Genomic DNA, 23,903 nt, shown 5'->3' with positions numbered 1-23,903 from the left:
GTCTTTCCGTTTGTCTTGTTTAATTTCTTTCATCAATGTTTGTAGATTTCTGCATACAAATCTTTTACCTCCTCAGTTAATTTTATTTCTACGTATTTCATTCCTTTTGGTGCTATTGTAGATGCGATTGCTTTCCTAATTTATTTTTCAGATAGTTCATTGTTAGTTAATAGAAATATAACTTATATCTTAATTTTGTATCCTGAAAGTTTACTGAATTTATTAGTTATAATGTTTTTTAATGTAATCTTTAGGGTTTTCTATGTATTAAATCATGTCATCTGCAAACAGGGACAATTTTTTTCTTTTTTCCTTTACAATTTGGATGTCCTTTATTTTTCTTGTCTAATTGCTATGACTAGGACTTCCAGTAATTAGTTGAATAGAAATGATAAGAGTGGGCATACTTGCCTGGTTCCTGATCTTAGAAGAAGGAACTACTTAACTCCATTGTTGCTAATTGAATACTAACACAGTATGATTGAATAACTTAATTCATGTCTATTAGGCCAATTATTTACAAGTGAAAATATAGGAATAATTAGATTCAAAACTAAAGTTCTGTTGTACTTTTTATAATGAGTAAGTCAGTAACTCCTTCACGAGGGATGGAGACTATCTAATTTTTTATTCTTTAATATTTGATTCATATCTTGGGTTATTTTATAATGAGGTATGTTATTATGCTTTAGAGGTAGGGAGGTTCAGGTGATAGCTTCATACCTGCTCTAATGAAGTAAGCATTCCTGGGCAAGGTCTTATTTTAATGTGGGTCAAGCTGTCCTCTGCTATTTTCTTCCTTCTCACATTTGGTAAATTCACAGAAATCGACCCTTTGGCTTTGATTTCCTCATCTATGTCCCCAGGCATGTCAGTGTTCTCAAGGCTCCTCTATTATATTGAAATACAGAAATTCCCTTTGCAACCTTGAATGTAAGTCCCTGGGAGCTATGCGGTCATGCAGGTGCCCTCTTTCTCAGAAAGGCCCTCTTTCTCAGAAAGGCCCTATATAGTTGGTTTAATGTCTGCTGGGCTTCTCGACATTCTTAATAACTTTACCTTGAACTTGTGTTTTATAAGTGAAGTCTGATGGGAAATGGAACAGTGGAGATATGCAGATAGCTGGGGAGTAGTTGCCACACTGGAGGTCTCAAGCCCTCAGATGCTTATAATGGAAGATTCAGCTATAAAGTTCATAAACAGTCATTATGAATTACGTAAAAATCATTAACCCATTTTTGGTTTCTTGTAGAACCATCACAATTTATAGGAAATGTTAGAAGAAACATTAAAGTGCCATAATATAAATTTACATTTTAAATTAAATTCAAACACACAAAAAACTGATTTGTACAGTGCTAAATATTTTTAGAAAGATGAAAATCATCAAGTGTAAGTGCATATAACTTATATTTTGAAGTGTTATATAATATTTTATATCAACTATACTTCAATAAAAAACAAAAATTTTCCAAAAACAATGAAAAAAGATATTTATCCAAATATTGACTTACCCTATTAAAAACTTGTATCAGGTCCAGTAATACCCACATTATCAGAAAGATGCTTCTCAAAATTTTAAATTATAAAAAATTATTTGTGGTCTTGCATCTGCTAAGCACAACTGATATTCTTTTTAAATATATGAATTGAAAATAAATTTCTTAGATGGTTATATTTTGATGAAAAAAAAGATTTTTCAGAAAATCACCCTACAAAGCTTGTGGTCAAAGTATCATTTAAAAAATAGTGTTATTTATTTTATAAAACAATAATACAACACCAAAATATTTTTATATGCAGTTGGTAAGATTGTGTTGTTATTCATGGATCAAACAAAAAAAATACTAGTACCTTTTTTTTATCTTATTAGTAATAAAATACTTGAAAAAGAAACTGTATATTTTAGCAATGTTAATTGTACTTTAATTTCCCTCTTTTTAACAAGAGGCTATGCATTTCATTTTACATTATGTTCCCCAAATTATGTGGCCAGCCTTCTCTAAGCTTTAGGATATAAGTCATTTTTAATGAAGCCTGAAAAAGAATTTACTAAACAGAGGTTATTTATATTCTGGGACGTTTTCATTCTCCTATTGATTTTTTTTGGAATTCCACAGAAGAAAACAGTAGTGATAGGTAAAATTCAAACCTTGCTTTATTTTTGTCCATATTATATGGCAGGTGTAAGTGGCACTGAATTTAAATAAAAATACATATTGGAAGGCCAAGGAATTTTTTTTGCATTAGAATTTTACCAGACTTGGAGCACTGAATAATATTGCACGTTTTAAACTTAGATGTGGGAAAATTAATTGGCATATACCCTCTGGTTATGAATGCTAGTCACATTGTCATATTCTTCAAAATTAATAACATGGCTTAGATAAAGACCTAGTTTTTTTAAAAAAAGAAAAGACTTTATTTTTTTAGAGTAATTTTAGCCTTACAGCAAAACTGAGCAGAAAGTACAGAGATTTCCCATTTATCTGTTGCCTCCACACATACATGGTTTCCCCCATTATCAACATCCCACACCAGGGGTACATTTACTACAATTAACCAGCCTACACTGACGTGTCTTTTTCACCCAAAGTCCACAGTTTGCATTTTGCTTCATCTTGGTGGTAGGCTATGGGTTTAGACAAATGTATAATCAAATGTATCCATCCTTATGGTATCATGAGTATTCTGACTGTCCTAAAGTTCCTCTGTGCTCTTCCTATTCATCCTCCACTCCCACCCCTGGAAACCACTGATCTTTTAACAATCTCCTCAATTTTGCCTTTTACAGAATGTCCTGTAGTTGGAATCGTATAGTACATGGCCTTTTCATTTTGGTTCCTTTCACTTTGTAATAAAATTTAATGTTCTTCCATGCCATTTCATGGCTTGATACCTCACTTTTGAGATGTAGTTTTAAATACTATATTTTTTTCCATTTATTAATTCAGTATAGATTAGGCATGCACTGAGTATACAAAGATTAACTAGTTATGGCTCCAACCTGATGAAGTTCACAGTTCAGAAGGAAATACAGGTGGACAGACCAAGAATAATGAGAGTAATAAAGTTCTGTGGTAGAGGTAAGTACACAGGGAGAGTGCAGGGAGAGGCAGGGAGAGGCAGGGAGGAGCGCCCACTCCACAGTGAGATACAGGAAAGGGGATGGAAACCTAAAGGTGTAGAAGACTAAGTCTGAAGAAGAGGGGAAACTGTGTACTGGGAAGAGATTGCTGTGTTATACAAAGGCACACATGTGTGAGAGGGTGTAGTGCATTCAAAGGTACCTCTGAAGGTAATAATTACATCAATTAGAAATCAGTTGTTAAGGGAGAAAGTAGTACTATCTCCTAGGATACTTGAGTGGGGATGTGCTCATCTTCTGGTTATTTCTCCTGACCTATTTTGCCTGGAGACCTGGTTCCTGACCCTGAGCTGTCCCCATGGCCTCTGGGACATTGATTGTTTCTGCATTGTGGAATCTCTGATTCTGGTTTTATAATTAATTCCAACATACTATTTCAGGCCTCAAATGCTGATTCCAACTACTTACTTTGGATTTCCCTGAGTCTAAAGTATTCTCCAAACGTCTTTCCCTGATATTGACCATGAAGTTCATAAAGAAAAAAGACTCAGTTTTGGCTAAGAAATGCATTAATCAAAACTTCTTGATAATTTAACTATCGTTCTCCATGTTTTCAAATCTCAGATGTACAAACTTGGGCTAATTACTGTTTTTGCTTCATGACACACACTCAGCATTGACCTGTCATGGTCCACTTTATTCATTTATTGAACTAAATAAGTATATTAGAGTAAAAATCATGACCTGAATTTATTTGATTATGAAGAAACTAATCATTTGAATGAGACATCACACACAACAAATTCAGCATAATATTTTGTGTTAAATATGTCTCTTTTTTATAAGTGAGTAAACACGCACATTTGGCTGGACAATGTCAAAGGAAATTGCTGATAGAATGACACTTAAACCTTGGCTACAGTGCCAAACAAATCTCAAAAATGGAGACATTCTTCTATATAATCATAATATTATTTTTATACCTACAAAAAAACCCTTAGATTTTATATTAGCCACTGTAATTCAGATTTCCCTACTTTTCTCCCAATTGTCCTTTATAGGTATACATACACATGCCTGCATACAACCAGGACTGAGCTCTTGTGGGCGACTGATTGTTGTTCAAGGTCACCAATATGTTTGCCATAATTTGGAATCTGGCAGTGGTGTCACCTGAAGGCATTCTGAGTTTCCCCGTAGTCTTAAATGAAATTTAATTAGTATGACTTACATTCTGAGATTGGTGAGTTCTTGGCTCTGTACAATTTGAGTTTGTAGGATTCTAAAGTAGAGAGTAATTACAAGAGGACTTTTTCCTCTGACAGTATTATTATATGCCACTACAAATACAGTCTACTGATTTCTATAAGGTAAGAAAAAAATTTGTATATTTTTGATAAAATAAAAATGTTTGTGTTTTCTAATTAGGAGACCTTAAAATAAACCAAAGTTTAAAACACAGACATACACACACAGTGCAAAAAAAAATTCAACCTATTTACTAAATTTGTATAATGGAATGAAAAGATAAAAACCTTCACTTTCATTACAGCTAAGTGAAAGTATTGCTACGCTCCTGAGATTTTCATATGCAAAATAGTAAAATAAGAGTACATTTAATAAGGTGGTGAAAAGATGGTGACATAGGAAGGCAAGGCAGAAACCTCCTTCCCCATAAACACCAAGGAAGTAAATATAGCAAATACAACTAACCTTGAAAATGACCTGGAGACTTCAGAACAGACTATCTACACCTGGTGAAGAAGAGAAAATCATATTGAGAAGGTTAAAGTGTCAGAGTTGCACTCCATCATGACCCAATCCCTTCCCTCATCCAAGCGCACAAGCTGGAGGAAGAAGAATAGAACTGGGGTAGGGGGATAAGTGCTCAGGAATCCTGCTCATCTGTCCTTGCCGATCTGCTCTGGGAACATGAGTCCACATTGCACTGGGCTTTGGTGATTGAAGGGGTTGGACACCAGGGAGAGTTGAAGAACTCCAGAAGGCTGAGACTCCTGTCACTTGTAGGTCAGGCACATACCATCAGTCCAACGGAGACACAGCATAGAGTTGGTAGTATGAAATATTTACCACCAGCAGAAAGTGAACCAGAGGGGTGGTAGTTGGAGGGAACTGTCTCGAGGAGAAAGGGCAGGTAGACAATGCTTCCCCAACCCTCCCTCAGCCAAACTGGTAGGACAGTTCCAAATGTTCTATTTCCTTGGCTGGTGGCTCAGCCACTGGCACACTCCCCTGTGCACTCATCCCACCTAACCCAGCCCAGCTGCTGCCATCATAGTTGCCCCTCAGATAGAGGGTGGCCCCACCCACAATGATCTTAGCAAAAGCATGGCACAGCACCTAAAGGGAACACCGAGGTGGGCCGTCAGCCTCTGCTGACAGAGATCAGCCACTGCCAGCAGTCAGGCAAAAAGGCAGCCCCACCCACAGTGCATCAACAGCAGCTATGGCTCCACCACAAAAGATAATCAGGTGTTGGTGAGCAGAATCTTGAGCTTCTGGGCACCAAAGGACACCATATTTATAAAGCCATTACTTTTAGACAAGGAGGCATAGTGGATCTAATACAAAGGAAGAAACACAGGAAGCCAGGCAAAATAAGGAGGCAAGGAATATGTTCCAAACAAAAGAACAAAATAAGACACCAGAAAGAGGATTAAATGAAATGGAGATTACCAATCTTCTTTATAAAGATTTCAAAGTAACAGTCATAAAGGTGCTCACTGACCTAGGGAAAAGAATTGATGATCTCAGTGAGAAATTCAACAAAGAGATAGAAAATTTGAAAAGGAGCCACTCAGAATTGACAATTGCAATAACTGAAAGGAAAAATACAATGGAGATAATGAATAGTAGACTGCTGGAAGTAGAGGAAAGAATGAATGAGATGGAAGATAGAGAACACAAAAACAACCAAGCTGGAAAACAGACAGAAAAAGGAATTTTAAAAATGAGAAGATGCTAAGAGAGCTGTGTGACAATGCCAAATGAAACAATGTATTAAAGGTACGAGAAGGAGAAGAGAGAGACAAAGGAGTAGAAAGACTTTTTGAAGAAATAATTGCTGAAAACTTCCCCAATCTGGGGAAGGAAATAGACTCCAGGTCCTGAAAGCACAGAAAGCCCCTAAAAAAGGGAACCACAGGAGGACAACACCAAGACATATAGTAATTAAAATGGCAAAGATTAAAGATAAAGAATCCTAAAAGCCAGAAAATAGAGGCAGACATATACATATATATTTATATGAGGGAAACTCCTTAAGGCTATTGGAAGATTTCTCAGCAGAAACTTTACAGGTCGGAAGGAAGTGGCATGAAATTGAAAGAGAAGAACCTATAACCAAAAATCCTCTTCCTAGCAAGGTGTTCATTCAGCATTGAAGGAGAGATTAGAAGTTTTCCAGATAAACAAAAGTTAAAAGAATTCACCACCACTTAGCCAGACTTACAGGATATGTAAAAGAGACTTCTGTATATGGAAATGTTCTTAAGCCTAAATGCTTTTCATCAGTGAAAATAAAGTCACAGAAAAGGTAGTAAACTAATTACTAAGAAAGTATGAAGTTAAAAAAAAAGTAAAATCAACCATAGACAAAATCAGTCAAGGGGTACCCAAAAGATGTAAGTTATGACATCTAATACATAAAGTGTGGTGGAGGAAGAGAATTTTAAAAAAAGTACTTTAAAACTGTGTTTGAAATAGAGCAACCAAATAGATTCTTATATATTTAGGAAACTATGAATTTTATGGTAACCACAAGCTTGAAGCCTGTAATAGATACACAAAAAATTTTAAAAGAAAAGAGAAGAATAAAACAATAGAAAAAAATCAATGAAACCAAGAGCTGTTTCTTTGAGAATGTAAACGAAGTAGAAAAACCCTAGCCAGACTTGTCAAGAAACAAAGAGAGAGGACACAGATAAAATGAGAAATGAAAAAGGAGAAATTAAAACTGACACCACAGAAATACAAAAAATTAATAGAAAATTCTATAAATAATTGTATGCCAATAAATTGGACAACCTAGAAGAAATGAACAAATTCCTAGAAAAGTATAACCTTTCAAGACTGACTTAGGAAGAAACAGAAAATATAAATAGACTGGTTACCAGTAACAAAATTGAATTTATAATCAAAACACTCCCAACCAAATAAAAAATTAGAGGACCAGAAGGCTTCAGAGCCAAATTCTACCAAACATTTAAAGAGAGCTAATATGCATCCTTCTTAAAGTATTCCAAAAAGTAGAAGAGGAGAGAATACTTCCAAACTAATTCTATGAGTTCAGCACCACTCTAAAAACAGACAAAGAAACTACAAATAAAATTATAGACTAATATCCCTGATAAACATAGATGCAAAAATCTTCAACAAATATTAGCAAACTGAATTCAAAAATTAAATATTATGAGCAAACTAAACATCAAAATGAAGGATTAAAAGCCACGTGATCATCTCAAGAGAAACTGAAAAGGCATTTGACAAAATTCAACATTCATTCATGATAAAAGCTGTCAACAAAATGGTTATAAAGGGAACATACCTCCACATATTAAAAGCCAGGTGTGACAAACCCACAGCTAACATCATACTTAATGGGGAAAAGCTGAAAGTTTTTCCTCTAATATCAGGAACAATACAAGTATGCCCAATCTCACCATTTTTTTCAGTATATTCCTGGAGGTCCTAGCCATGGCAATCAGAAAAGATGATGAGAAAACAGCATCCAAATTGGTAAGGAAAAAGTTAAACTGTCACTATTTGCAGATGACATGATACTCAATATAGAAAGTCCTTAAGACTCCACCAAAAACTATTAGAACTAATAACTGAATTCAGCAGAGTTTCAGGATACAAAATTAATACACAGAAATCTTTTGGATTCCTATATACTAACAATAAACTAGCAGAAGGAGAAATCAGGGAAACAACTCCATTTACAATTACATCAAAAAAATAAAATACCTAAGAATAAACCTAACCAAGGAGGTGAAAGACTTATACTCTGAAAACTGTAAGACACTCATGAGAGAAATTAAAGAAGACACGAATAAATGGAACTTTATCCCATGCTCATAGATAGCAAGAATTAGTATTGTCATATGGCTTTCCTGCCCAAAGCAATTTACAGATTCAATGCAATCTTATCAAAATACCAACAGCATTTTTCAGTGAACTAGGACAATAATCCTAAAATTTATATGGAACCACAAAAGACCCCAAATAGCCAAAGCAATCCTAAGAAAGAAGAACAGATCTGGTAGTATTATGTTCCCTGACTTCAAGCTATACTACAAAACTACAGTGATCAAAACATTATGGTACTGGCACAGAAACAGACCTGTAGATTAATGGAACAGGATAGAGAGCTCAGAAATAAACTCAGACATATATTTTCAATGAATATATGATAAACTAGTCGCAAATATGCAATGGGGAAAAGACGGTCTCTTCAACAAACGGTGTTGGGAAAATTAGATAGCTACATGCAGAGAATGATATTGAATTACTGTCTAACATCGTACACAAAAGTAAACTTGAAATGGATTAAAGTCCTAACCAAATATAAGTCATGAAACCATAAAACTCTTGGGAGAAAACATAGGCAAAAATCTCCTATATACATAAAAGCATGAGGAATGTTTTTCTGAACACATCTCCCCAGGTTAGAGAAACAAAAAATGAGCAAGTGGGACTACGTCAAGCTAAAAAGCTCCTCTACAGCAAAGTACAACATCAACAGAACAAAAAGGTAACCTACAGTGTGGGAGAATATATTTGTGAGTGATTTATCCAGTAAGGAGTTAACATCCAAAATATATAAAAAAATTATATGACTCAGCACCAGAAAAAAAAAAAACTGATTTAAAGATGTTCAGAGGAACTGAACATTTTTCCAAAGAAGTAATACAGAACAGGCACATGAAAATATACTCTACATCACTAATAATCAGGTAAATGCAAATCAAAACCAGAATCAGGTATCACCTCACACCAGTTAGGATGGCCACTATCCAAAAGACAAGAAATAACAAGTGTTAGCAAGGATGTGGAGAAAACGGAACACTCCTAAACTGTTAGTGAGAATGTAAATTAGTACAATGACTATGGAAAGCAGTATGGAGTTTCCTTAAAAAACTAAAAATAGAAATACCATACGACTCAGTAACTCCTCTTCTAGGAATTTAGCCAAAGAAAACAAAATCCCTGATTCAAAAAGAAATGTGCATCCCTATGTTTATTGCTGCATTATTTACAATAGTCAAGACGTGGAAGCAACTGAAGTGTCCATTAATAGTAGAGGTGGTACATATACATAATGGAATTCTATTCAGCCATAAAAAATATATCCTGCCATTTTGTGGCAACATGCATGGTCCTAGAGAGTTTTATGTTAAGTGGAATAAGCTTGGAATCTAAAAAGAAAACAAAACAAAATGAACAAAATAGCAGTATACTCATAGACACTGTGAAGTGACTGGTGGTTCCCATGGGCATTGGGGTAGCTGGTTGTGTGGGTGAGAAGGGCACGAAAATATCAACCATAGTACAGGTTGCTCACAGGGATGGTTGTGAAGTATGGAGAATATAGTCAGTGGTTCTGTAACACTTCTCTATGTTGACAGATTGTAGCTGCAGCAGTTGGGGTAAGGATTTAATGTGTGTAACTATTGATCACTGTGTTGTATACTTGAAACTAATATGATATTGTATATCAATTATATTTCAATTAAAAAAGAGTACTTACCATTCATTGTAAAAGCTTTGGCCACTGGAAGAGAATTACCAACTGAAAGGAAGATATTCTCTAACATTAGTGAAGCTCAAAAAGAATGGAAAACTGGAGACCTATGTCACTTATTCAGAAAGTATGCCTACATTTATCCACCTAAAAAAATGTACTAAAGATGAATTAGCCAAAGAAGTTCATGACCCCTAAATTTCATTTTGGATCATTCCAGTCAAATTGTACCACTTCATGCACTACCACTTTGGTTTTAGCAGAATATTACTTTTTTGTCACACTTCACTGACTTTGTTTTTCAAGGTCATGGACTTCCAAGAAGCCTAGGATGAGTCACTAAGGGGCACAGAACAACAACAAAATGCTGCTCAGCATTAGTTGAATTCTTCCTTTAGAAAGGACACACAGAGGTCAAAGGTATGATTCAAGCTACTGGAATAATTTCTCCAGGAGAGAGAGAGACATCATCCGGCAGAGAGACATTTCCCAGTTTAATTATGATGGTGATTTGGCATGCTTTATATGATGGGGTGATTAGTCTTTGTAAATAAAGATGTTATGGATGTATCCTTTATCTCTTTTCTTTCAGAAAAACATGTGTATTTCCCTCAATCTCACAGTTTCTCACAAACACATAAAGGGCGTGCCTGGAAGGTTGCATAATCCAGGTCTCTTTCCGAAAATGACAGGATATCCCCTTCACTTTATACCAGTTATTGCACCTATACACATTCCTAAGTTTCTTTTAAATGATTTAATCATTCCCTTAGGTTGAACTTCACATATAGGATTTTTACTCACCATTGGAAATGTCTGGGAAAAGCAGTGATATATTGTCCTGAAAGGGAATCATCAATCACCACATGTTCTAAATCAGCTCTTTTATCAGACCAGAAAGTTAAGAGGAAAGTAATTGAAGGATGGTATATTTCAGACAACTGTCTCAAAATGAAATAAACAAAAGCAATGCTTCTATTTCTGGTAGTTCGCAATAGTATTTGTTAACTATCTCAACACTTGCTTAAAAATATTTCTATAGTGAAAAAACTAATTTGGGCCATATATTTTGCCCTTAGTCATTTCTAAAATGGTGAGAAGGAAAAAATACGAATGAATTATTTGGGATTATTCCCTGAGTCAGCTAATTATGCATGACACTAAAGATAGGAAACCCTGATCTTTTACATCATATGGATAATGCACTGTAGCATCTCATTCAAGTGATTATGAGGTAATTCATTACAAAGATGCTACTGGGGGTAGAAATGATTCTCTGAAAATTTTTCAATGCTGTTTACCACCAGGCATAATAATTAATTTCCTTTGCTAAAGTCACTTTATCTTCTAATTCCAAAGCTTATAGCAGAATTTCCCAAATTTGAAGACAGTGTGACAAAACATTTCTCACAATAAACCTATCTCCCACACACTGCCTCATTAGCACTGCAATTCATCATGATCAGAAAATTCAGCAGAATTTGCACTTGCAAATCAAGTGAGATTATTTATACATGTCAGCTGTTAACTGGAACCCATACATTGGAATACAAAGCTGTGGCAGTGTGGGTGATAATTTTAAGTTTTTACCATTAAAATAACAGATCAATAAAAACCTCACATAAAATGGAAAATAAATAATTTTAATAACATTGTCTAGTAGAAATTGGAAATTATCTTGTAAAGTGGAGCAAAGATACAAGTATGCTACTATTTCTCATGACCTCAAACCGAAAGGGATTTTATTCTACTATTCAAATTTTGTTGCATGAAGAAGTCTTCAAGTATAGTGACCAATACCTATCAAAGTCTATTTTTTCTTTTCCTCTTTTCATAGCTATCATATTTACTATTAGAATTCATTTTAAAAATATATAGCTCGTGCACTTATCAAATTAGAAAACTTATTGCATGTATAGTTTAGTGATTCAAAGAAAAAAACATTACCACAGGATGTATGCTTTTAGTCCTTTTTATCTTGTTCTGGTGAATTATTATAAGGCATATATTATCAACCAGGCCTAATTTTTTTAAGTGAGACACTTTTGAAATGGAAATCTTCAGAAAGCAGTAGAGGTAAATTGAACCACACTAGTAGTAAACAAGTATGCCTGTCACAGGACTGTTCTCGTTCACCATACATGCTGTTGTGGCTTTTTATATGACATAGAATATCCATGGGACTTTCATATGGGGGATGAAAAAAGCTCAGCTCTCCTCCTATGTATCTGTTATGGTTGTTTAGTAATGGTTAAGGGATGCTGGGGTTTCAGCAGCTCTTCCCCTGCTTAATATTTTGATGTTCGTTCGGAGAAATTTACTCCTGATTCCCATGTTATATAGTAGTGTGGGGAGAATGGCTTTTACTGCAGAAACCTATATCCTGATAGAGAAAGAGGATCAGCTCCTGACCTAATCTTTTCCAGATGTTTGCTCCATTTATAGATTTTAATCATGAACAGAGAGATATAAAAAACAAGAAATATTTCCTCTCAGCTATGGTTTCATGTTCAGTCTACTCTTTTATGATACTGTAACTACATAGTTCCCACCTCACAGCTCAGGTATGTAATCTTCAAGTCATAGATGACTATAAAAAATTTAGCTCATATAAGTAGACATAAAATGGGAGAAGAGAAGAGGCTCTAATCTCTACCCTCTGGAATGCAAAAGAAAAAAGATAGTGTCAACTTTATTGAGGGGAAATTAATATATTATAAATACATCCATTGTAAGTGTATAGTAAAAACTTTTGATAAGTGTATACAGTTATGTAACTATTTAAGAAATAGAATATTTATTTCTATTAAACCCAAAATGTTTCCAGCTCTTACTCAGATACCACTCAGTATCTTCACTTCCATCACTAGGTAACTACTGTTCTCCTGTAATGTCACTATAGATTATATTTATCCTTTCCACTGTTTTGTATCAATGGAACCATATAATATGCATTCCATTATGTCTGGCTTATTTCACTCAGCATGTTTCTGAGATTCATCCATGTTTCTGTGTGTAGCAGTAAATTTTCTTATTGTAGCAATAAATTTTCCTACTGTAGCAGTTAATTTTCCTATTGATTTATGAGCAAAATTTCTGAGTAGAATTTTATCACAATTTGTTTAGCTTTCACTACTTGGAGTACATTTCAGTTGTATCCAGTTTGTGGTAATTATGAATGTAGCCACTATAAATAGTTTTGTGCAATTCATTGAGTTGACAAATATTCTCATGGTCTGGACTAAAATATTTCATTCCTCTGGTCTAAACATCCAATAGTACAGTTTCTGGGTTGTATGTGTGGCTAATTTTTAAGAAATTTCCAGACTCTTTTCCAAAGTGGTCCTACCATTCTGTGTTCCCACGAGCAACATAGTACATTCCAGTTGGTTCAAATCATTGCCAACACATGATATTGTTATTCCCTTAAATTTTATCCATTTTAGTAAATGTATGGAAATATCACATTGTAGTTTTAATTTGGATTTTCCTGATGACTAATGATTTGCACATCTTTTCATGTATTTATTGACAATTGATATGCCTTCCTATGTGAAGTATATGTGCAAATATATTGACCACTTTGTGCGGGTAATTTTTGCTGTTATGGCATTGAGAGTACCATTTTAGTTAATATATTTTGATTAAATATACGCATATGAAGATTTCTCCTATTACTGGCTTACCTTTTAATTTCTTAATGGTTTCTTTTTTAAGGGCAGAAGTTTTCAAGTTAAATAATATTGAATTTATCACTTTAAAATTTATGGTTTGTATTTCTTGTGCCCTAAGAAATAGTTTCTTACACAAGGGTTGCAAAACTTTTCTAGTATATTTTGTTTAAAAGTTTATCATATGGAACAGATGGTAACTACATGTACTGTGGTGAGCATTTTGAATTGTATATAACTGTTGAGTCACTATGTTATACACCTGAAACTAATACAATATTGCATATCCGCTATATATCAATAAGAAATAAATTAAAAAATAAAAAGTTTATTGTTCTAGATTTCATATTTCATTCTATGATAAATTCAGAGTTAAATGTTGTGTGTAATGCAAGGCAAAGTTCTACATTACTTAAAAATATGTTGACATGTGGATATATAATTACTCCAACAAATATTTTTTAGGAGATTGTCTTTTCTCCATTGAGTTGTCTGCATTTTTGAAAGATCAACTGACTACCAAGATATGGAACCTATATTCTGTTCTACTGATCTGTAAGTTTATTCTTATGCCTTTACAACATTTTCATGATTCCTTTAGCTTTACAGTGATTCTTAAAATCAAATAGTTTGATTACTAAATCTTTATTCTTGGTTTTTAAGAAATCAGTATTTTTGGTTCTTTGCATTCCCAAAAAAATATTTGACATCATCTTGTTAATTTCTATAAAAATACCTAGGATTTTTGATAGGGATTTCATTGAGCATATAGATTGATTTTAGGAAGAATTAACATCTTTATTGAATTCCCAATTTATATACATAATATATCTCCCCATTTTTTGGCTATTTTTTGATTCTCTCAGCAGCGTTTTGTGGTTTTCAATGTATAGATCTTGTATATATTTTGTTACACATTTGATGGTATTATAAATGGTATTTTTACAATTAATGCTATTTGTTGCTAGTATACAGACATTGATTTGTTTTCTGTATATTGATCCTGTACTTTATAACCTTGTTGAGCTTAATTATTAGATCTAGTAGCATGTTTGTGGTTCCTACAGCATTCCTTACATATGCCAGTAGGTCTTCTGCATGTGAGTGAAGTGTTATTTCTTCATTTCAACATGTGTGTCTGAGGAATACATCTTCTAAAATTTCTCATGGTAATCCCTACTTATGTTATTCATCCCCGCATTGTAACAGTCATTCCCCTAGGTAACCCTTCTTTGAGGATGGGCTAGACCTAGTGGTTCAGTCCTAATGACTAGAATATGGCAGAAGTGGTGGGCTATCATTTCTGATACTAAATTACCAAAGGCAGTGGCTTCTGTTCTGCTGACCCTCTCCCTCTCTCATTGAATCTCTTCTACAAAACCTATAGCCTTATGGAGAGATGTAATGAGGTAAGGACCTGAGAGTGGCCTTTGCCTAATAGCCAGCAAGGAAAAGAGGCTCTCAGTGCTATCGTTTGCAAAAAAAATGAATCATACCAAAAAACCCATAAGATTGGAAAAGAAACCTTCCCTAATCAAACCTTAAGCTGACTGAAGCCCCAGACAACTTTGAGTGCAGCTTTATAAATGACCCAGAGCCAGAAGTTACATGTCCTAGAACAGCTCTTTAAAAGACAAGACTACAATCCTCTTGTATAGAATTCAGGCAACAAAGATGTGGGTTGTAGAGTAAAATAGATTGTCATGTTTATGGAAAGATTTAAATCAAAAGCATAGCAAAACAAGGATGAGGTCTATGAAAATACACAGAGAAAAGATTCTGACATATGAATAGTTAGGAGGCTACCTGTGTTGTTAGTGAAATGATTAACTATTCACTTAAATAGAAAGTAACAATAGCAACTTAAGTTTATTTAGGAAGAAGTTGGTTTATTATTTATTAAAACCTGTCACCAAAGTTTACTAACTGCTAAAAGAAATATTTTCTCAAATGGTCTCTTGTTATATAGAGAATGAACAAAAGACAATATAGGTGGTAAGCGAAATGAATGTGTGGATTTCAAAACCTGATGCTCCAATCCTAAGGCAGGGCATGCACTGTGAACCTGACACTTTCTGTTGCTTTTATAATACCTTGTGGATTCTCATGTTTATAAATTCACTTTTCCTTGAAAAGGGCTACTGCAAATCTTGAACTACTTTTTCAGCTTGTGGAATTAAACTAAGCTGGAAACATTTCCTCTGTAAAGAGAAAATGAGTATAATCAAGAGTAAAATGACAATTTCTAAGTATCTTGGCCACCTAAGTAAAAATAAATCAATGCTAGTTATTAAATTTAACTCTTCATGTACTCATACCTTTATTCATTACAGTCTCTAGAGAAGGAGAACTTATCAACCTATTTGGCCAACATTTAATAGCATAATATTTTAGGGTGAGAGTTGGACAATGGATTTCTTGCCTACCTTCATCTCATGCAGACTATTCTGACACTACACACTTTGTTACCGGGAGTCAGTGTGAGAGCCACATTGATGGGCCATTTCTAATTGGATAGGTTACGGCAAGGGTCCTAACCTCTAAAAAAGTTTTCAAGGGTATCTGGAAGTAATTTTATCTAGAGGGCAGGCCCTTTGCCAAGCAATGTATTTTCAGGTTTCAAAAAATCCTTGATGACTGACAGCTTCTGCATCTAGAAATGAGGTTAAATTCTAGTCTCTTTCCCTAAAATAAATCTCATCTCTGTCTTGTACCTTACTCTGATCTTAACCTTTGTTGAAAAATACATTTTACCTCCTTTACTCGGGAGTTGTGTCTACTCTGATTTGAAGGGCAAAAACTATAACCCATGGAAATACAGTTATTGTGAAGAAACAGAGCTCAGAGCTTATAACACAGCAAAAAATGTTGGTAGTTTCCAGATACCTAACTTGGCTCTCTCCATTTATCCATGCATTTAAAGATGCTTACCAAGGTCTCATACTATGATAAATACTGCACTACAATGAATTAGACAAATATATTCCTGTCATCCATAAGCAAATATTCTACTGGGATATAAAGATATAGAACAGGGTGTTCATGGAGCATGGAATGGGGAACTAACCTAATTTGTCAAATGTAAAGGATGATCTCCCTGCTGAAATGATAACTTGAGATCTGTCCCAGTTGCAGGAGTGTTTAGAGCAGTGTTCCAGGCAGAAAATGGCATGAGTAAAGACTGTAGGGAATGTCACGGATAGGAGAACTGGAAATCAGAAATTCCAGTTGGGCACATAAGGACCAAATATCAATTGTTAGATGTGGTTTGTATAAAAGGATCTGGGATGCTTACATATAAGCTCTGTTGTAAGGATCTTTTAGTAGCTCTCTAGTATAAATATATTGTTCCATACATTTAACCATTTCAAGCCTAGTCAGTTAGATAATTGGCATCACGAAATTCCAAACATGTGCTGATAGAAAAGGTTTTTTTGCTTGTTTACTTAGTTTTGTATTCACTCTTGAAAAACACTATCAAACATAGAAATGGCTTAAATGAACCATTCACACTTGGTGCTGAATTTTGAAAAAGTAAACAAATACAAAGAAGAGTGCACTTAACATAAAGAAGGCAAATAATAAACCTCTCTTGTCATTGATCAAAGGAATGTGTTTCAAAACAACTTCCCAGCACCAGTTTTACTCTAATAAAATAAACATAGTTGTAATTATAACACCCATTGTACCATAGTTACATAGCAGTTGCCATGATTAATTGGTATGTTCTTTTCAAAAGATAAGGGAGTAGCATATAACAATAGTTATATAGGCATTTATATATTCTAATATAGAAAGCTAATTACCGGCATTTATTATTATAACTCAACAAAACCCCCAAAATTTAATACAGAGAGATGCATATTAATGCATTCTCTATGACTAAAATCTTAAAAATACTAGAAATAACTGAATTGCACTTTATTATGAAAATGACACATTAATACAAGCAGTTATTAAATAGCCATTAAATATTTAATTATGAAGTCAAAGTTGAACAATGAGAGGAGGTGTGGGCTTGTTATCTAAGATTGTAAATTAATTTATATAATACAATGATTATATTTACATAAATATATGTATTGTGCATAAGCATATGTCTCATCATTCTGAATACAGATGTAAAATTGTATCTAATTTCTAGGTCCATTATGAAGATTAAGCGTGATAATACATTTAAAGTGCTCGAGTAGTGTCTGGCTCATAGCAAACCTTCAGTAGATGCTGGCTATTATAGTTATTATTATTGTGAACGGACTTAAGTCAGTTTGACCTTCATAGTATTTGGACCCTTTGTAGTATATAGTAATGACTCACGGGTGATTGGTTGCTATACACAGCGTGCTCAACGGTACACAGTAGCATGAAGCTGCTTTTACGTGGTAAGTGCTAAATAGATTGTTGTTACAGTAATTACCAGTCACATAGCATAAGAGGAGGGTGGTAGGAAGCTGTGATCTCAACATCATTACCAGGGGATTTGCTTCTTTAAATCAAGTTACGGTTTAAGTTCTGCTGCACCCAGAAATATCTATTAGCAAGAAGTCACATATACAGGGCAGTATTTATACAACCTCTTCTTATAAACTTGGTAAAAATCAAAATTCTGTCTCAAGGAATTCCATAAGTACCTGGGGCAGGTTCTTTATTGTGGAAGATTGAGTGAATTTTTCTGGTTAGATCAGGCAAGGAATCCTCCTTTACATAGAGGGCATACGTCCTAATCTGAGCCCCCAGTAAACGTATATACTCTCAGAGTGAAAACTGCTAAACTCACCAGATTCCCATATGCTTGGCTATCCAAAAATATAATATGTACAATATTTACACTTTTTCTATTTGTTCCATAAGCCTTATTATCACTAATATTATCAATGGAAAAAAAATTGTACTAACAGCTATATGGCAATTGACAGACATTGCAGGGAAATCCCCATAGCTATAGTTGAAACTCTCATAGTACATTTGATTAAAGAGTTTTTATCTATTAACTAACTTCTACAGTAGAGATGAGAACTAATTAGCACATATAAAAATACTGCACTGCCTACACTGAAGTGTTTGAAAGCAAGTTACAGATTATATAACTGTTGTAATTGTTAATTATTATTGTAATTATTTTTATAGTGAAAAATCATATTGCAGTTGGGGAATCTTCATAGTTTAATACTGAAGGAATCAAATCCATTACTTCTGCATAGTTATGAATTGAATGGAAACATTGTTCTATTTATAAGTTATATTTGTGCTAAAATTTTGCTTCTGCTACCTGTCCTAATGCTACTGAGCTGCAGAGGAAATTATCCCAAGAGTCTTTGTAGATGTTTTTGAAGAAAAGAAACTCTTAAGTTTCTGGTTTACCTGAATCCAGTCATTAGCTAATAGGAACCAGAATAGGTAAAATAATATAAATACCTGATGAAGATGCTGTTTAAGCTACTATAGACAGGGAAAATGAGATTCCCTTATAATTAGTTCAGAAGCCCCAGTACCAAGAAATTACACCTTTTAACACAAGATTATGCAAAAATCAGAAGGTGAGTAGGTGAAATAGGATTAGGACAAACTAGGGAAAACAAAACTGGGTAAAATCAGATCCATACAATTTTTTTTCTTTTTTTGCACCCATGTAATGGTCGTATCAATTCTCTCTCTTGAGAAGGTCCTCGGGATTAATATCGTTAATATTAGAACTTACTATTGTTTTGAAGAGTAGGATCTATCTCTTTATCTATTTGCTTCGATTTTTAAAAATTGTATTAATGTATTAATTCTGATTCCATAGAGCAAGTTCAGTCATTCCCATAGTGCTTTCTGGTAATTTTATGTGCCATTGGATTAAATATTCCTCTCTGGTGATTTTAATGATATATTTTAAGATTTCTACCTGCTTTTGGCAGCAATATTCTGGTGCTTCCAGAGGCTGATCATCAGCCCATTTCTTGCAAAAAAGGGTCTATATCTGCCCTGTTCCTCTCTGGCTCTGCCTCTTCCTACACACCCTTTCTAATAAAGATGAGAAGAATGGCCTCAACTAACTTGTCCAAGGAGAACTCTCTCTCTCACCTGTGGGGTTTGCCAGATGCGCACATACCCCTCTGCCTTCTCACTTTCTGAGGTTCAGGCACCCCGCCGCATCTGGACTTCCGTGTTTTAGTGCAATACTTTAAACAAGCCTCTGAACTCTGCCTTTTTACTCAACCCAATAATATTCTCATTGAGGTTAATTTAAATAATTGTGTTAGGGTAAAGGGATTTGTGGTCCTTTTCTCTTTAGAGAATTGTCATCTCTCTCATTTATAATAAAAAATAGTATTAGGCTAAATAGCTCTCTTGAAATAGAAACCCTTGTACTTCTGAGGATTTTAGTGTCACCTACATAAGCTTGTGGATGGATGCCTTCTTTAGGCTAACGGCTCATTATTTACTGGGTAACATATGGCGATAAGGACAGAGGGTTTGGTGCCAGAGAAGCCTGGGTTAGAATCTTCGTTCTGTCTCATACTGTTTTGGGGACTTTGGGAGAATTATTGGTTTATTTTGTGTCTTTATTTCTTCATCTGTAAATTGAAAATGGTAATAATGCCTATCTTCATTGGGTTGTTATGAAATGAGAAAATGCATTCAAATTTCTTGCCACATAATAAATATTTTAAAAATATCTTTACTAATAAATTATTTAAATAAATTGAAATATGTTACATTGGAAAAGCACTTTCTACTGCTAAATTCTCTATGCTAAAATAAACTAATGTAACTACCATACAAAATTATATCCTTGTCAATGACATTAAAATCAAGTTGATTAATAATTTCATTTTACTTTAATCACAGATTGATGAAAAATCCTGTAGGAATATATAAAGACTTGGTAGTAAAAACTAAATCAATGAATTAATCACTTTAGGTAATCAAAACAAATTTTAAAAGGCTGTATTTCCTTTGTAAAACCTAATATTGATTAAAAATAAAATCAATTAAATAAAATTATATAAATAAATGTTATTCTAAAGTTATGATGAGAAATATCTATAATTAATAATTTACTTCCTAAGTGGGTTTTATGGTTAATAAAAATAAAGCTAAAAATAATAATTTATATTCCCAGCTCTGTATTTTTTGTTGATGTAAAGATATGACTGCGGTTTGTGGAGTTACAAAGCAGAGATCTGATCACATCAAGGATGATGTTGGTCATTTCATAACAACTAGTGGAAACCTCTTCTGTTATCATGTAATCTCAATTCTAGTACATAAGCAACATGTTACAAAGCATGTGGAGTCTCCGTATCTCATCAGTGTTCTACTCAACACAGTCCCACAATTCATAAAATGAATGTGTCCCTGCTCAGCAATTCCAGAAAATGTGAAACTCTGCCCATATTTCATTTAAAATGTTATTTTTATTTATCTAAATATCCCATGTTTTATGAATAAAAATGATTTGAAGCAGCTTACAAGGAAAAAAGTAGTTCAACAAAAAGAACAATTAGGAAAGAAAAACAGAAAGGAAACCTTAGAAATCTTAGAAACCTGATCTAAGAGGTCAGCAGAAGCAGCGAGTACCCTTTTCATGGAAAGGCTGGTGGTCAGAGACATGGCATATTGTTCTCCCTTCCTAACAAATATGGTTAAACTAAGGCAGTTTAGATGTATGAAAGTGGAGAATTGATCAAGTCAGTGTTGGGGGTGTAGCCTGAAGGAGATGAATACTACCCACCTGTGCACTAGCTGATGTGAAATTCCAGGCTTCCAGTTTTCTACCATTTTTATATGGTTTTGATGACTGGGAATAATTATAACAACAATGTATTTAACATGTACTTTGTGACAACTTAGTGCCACTGTACATAACTGAGCATGTGGCACACGGCACAGCATTGGCACCCTATGTATACTAAACTTAGCTTAAATTCACATATTCATTTTTTTAACAGTAGTTAAGATGTCTTGAAGGAGAGAATCTGTTTTCATTAACACAAAAACACCACATGGGTAAATTATGACTGTGAATTGCAGCTAGAGGTGAAATACATTATCTATTTTGTTCTTATAGACTCTTTATAATGGAATAGTAGCTTCATTTTATAGATGAAGAAATTAAGCATAAGAAAAATTGAAAATTGCCCAAGGTCATAGAGCTAGTCATTGTCAGATTTTAGAATTGAGTCCAGATTATTCTAATTCTAAAACCAATATGTTGTACAAAATATTTTTTATTATGGAAATTCTAAACTCCTTCAATGTAAAAACAAACCTATATTGAATCTCCTGTACCCATCACCCAGCTATGACAACTGCTAATAGTCTTGTCATCATGCCTCATCTATAGTTGTATCCAGCATTTTTCTTCTAATTTATATTTCCCAGGCTCCTAATTTGATGATTTAAAAAGCCTAATTACAATATACAGTTGAACTGTAAGCTGCTTCCATTATTCATTTATGAAAAAGAAGTACATGAATAAACACATGAACTGGTTAAAAAAAAATGAACCAAAATTGGTCTAATTGACTATTTAAAAAATAAGGAAGATAAAAAACAATACCAAACTAAATATATATACACTATGTATAGTATATAGTTTATGTAGTATGTGTGTGTGTGTGTATGTACACATATGTTTTCCGTGATATATGTTAATGTAAAAGGATAAAGTATGGAGATTTTAAAATCTTACCAGAACTGGCAAATGGGTTCTAACCACATGAGATTTTTAATAGCTATATCATCATATTTGATTTAAATGCAAAGAGCAATCAGATGTATACACAGTAAAGATGGGAATGACCTCTGAGGTCATGTAGTCAATTCTTTACCTGTTATAAGATTGTGCTTTTTTTGCTTTTAAATCAGACAATATGAATCAATAGACTTATATAGGCATCATAAGAGGCAATGAGAGAAATGTTGTCCAAATTGTCTGCTAATCATATGTTAACTACTGAAAAGTCAGAGAGATGGTGTCCTCAGAGAGGTGTAGTTGTCTTCATACATAGAAGGTGATATTTCACCTATGATAAGAAAAACACTGGATTTAGACTATTCAATGAGTTAATAAAAGGTCTAATTATGGCAAGTGGAATTAACAGTGATATAGAAATGCGCACATAATTTTGTGCATCTGTTTGTTTACTTATTTGTTTGTTTATTTATTTATTCCTGTACCTCTTCCCTTAATTTTAAGAAGGTTTTTGTTTTTTTGTGTTTTTCGAGAGGAGGGAGCAGGTCTTCTGTCACTGTAGTGTTTCTTATGTCAGTGACTTTCTCATCTTCTGTTTATTTTTGGGAATCTCACTTTGGTCTCCTGTGAATAATACGCAGTAACAGATACAAGTTACGGGTGGGTCTGTGAAGATTTATGGAGCTCTTTCTCTGAGCAGCTCTATCCCCTGGAATACATCCCATATGCTCTACATGTTTAGTCTCCTCATTTGCCAAACTCTCTCTTGACAACTTAATGAAACCACTGTGTTCTGCTCAGACCCTCCTCCTTGTGCTGTTTCTCAGAAAGCATCTTTAGGCAGAAAACCAGGATTGATCCTATAGGCTCACCTCATTTTTCTCCTTCTCCGAGAGATCACAGTCCCATAATTTTTATTTTTCAATGTTTGAGTAAAGATTCATAGACTTTTTTCCCCCAGTTTTCTTGTTATTTAGTGGAAGAAGGTAAAACTGGTGCTAGGTATTCTATTATGGCTGCAGCCATAACTTTTCTTTCCAAGTTTCAGCTGCTGGAGATCTATCTCTCTCTCTATCTATCATGTGTCTCTCTCTCTCTCTCTCTTACATGCACTGATTTAACAATACTTCCTAAATACAGTCTCCCTCGATCCCTTAGTTACAATTAAAATTAGACTTCATCCCCTTTTTCCTTATAGTGTTTATTTGTACCTAAATTATAAATGTTTGTTTATTTAGTTATGTATCAATCTTCCCAACACAAGTTCAAGGTATTTGCTGGAAGCAAGGAAAGAGTGTGGTGGAGGGACCTCTAAACCTAAATTGTGATATAAAAGAAATAATGCATTCATTTGTATGGCATTTTGCTTCAGTTTACACTTTGAAATCAGCCACAAAATCTTCTGGGGAAATCAAAACTGATTAGTTATTGAGTTTTGGAGGCCACAGGAACTTTTAAAATAACTGCCAAGATTGGGGCCATTTTGGAGTAGTCCCAATAATATAATGAATAAAATTTACAGTATAGCTGTATTTTATATTACCAAATGACCAATCTTGGACATTCCCAAGCATAAGGAAAAAATGAAATTTAATTTGATAAGGTGGCAAATAATGCTTGACTACTTTATATAATAAAGAATTTTCTCTATTTATGAAAAATAACATATACTAAGAAACACTGTATATAGATTAT

General features: G+C 34.0%; 1 protein-coding gene across 10 annotated transcripts in view; it reads left to right on the top strand.

Annotated features, from left to right (window-relative positions):
* The window catches only part of LOC130684907 (uncharacterized), a 317,150-nt gene that overhangs the window by 185,577 nt on the left and 107,670 nt on the right, over positions 1 to 23,903 (top strand). For 7 of the 10 annotated variants that reach the window (XM_057507506.1, XM_057507508.1, XM_057507505.1 and 4 more), the window contains one exon: positions 13,991 to 14,080. The exons of 2 other annotated variants lie outside the window; for them this stretch is intronic. In XM_057507506.1, the coding sequence (XP_057363489.1) occupies positions 13,991 to 14,080 (90 nt within the window). Of the gene's footprint in view, positions 1 to 10,160; positions 12,712 to 13,990; positions 14,081 to 23,903 lie in introns of those variants that run through there. One more of the 10 variants, XM_057507511.1, reaches the window with a different exon arrangement.

The sequence above is a fragment of the Manis pentadactyla genome, chromosome 9 (assembly GCF_030020395.1).
Source record: "Manis pentadactyla isolate mManPen7 chromosome 9, mManPen7.hap1, whole genome shotgun sequence".
In the NCBI taxonomy this organism is placed as follows: Eukaryota; Metazoa; Chordata; class Mammalia; order Pholidota; family Manidae; genus Manis; species Manis pentadactyla.
Note: the sequence above shows the minus strand (reverse complement) of the source record. Positions and strands in the feature narration are given on the sequence as shown.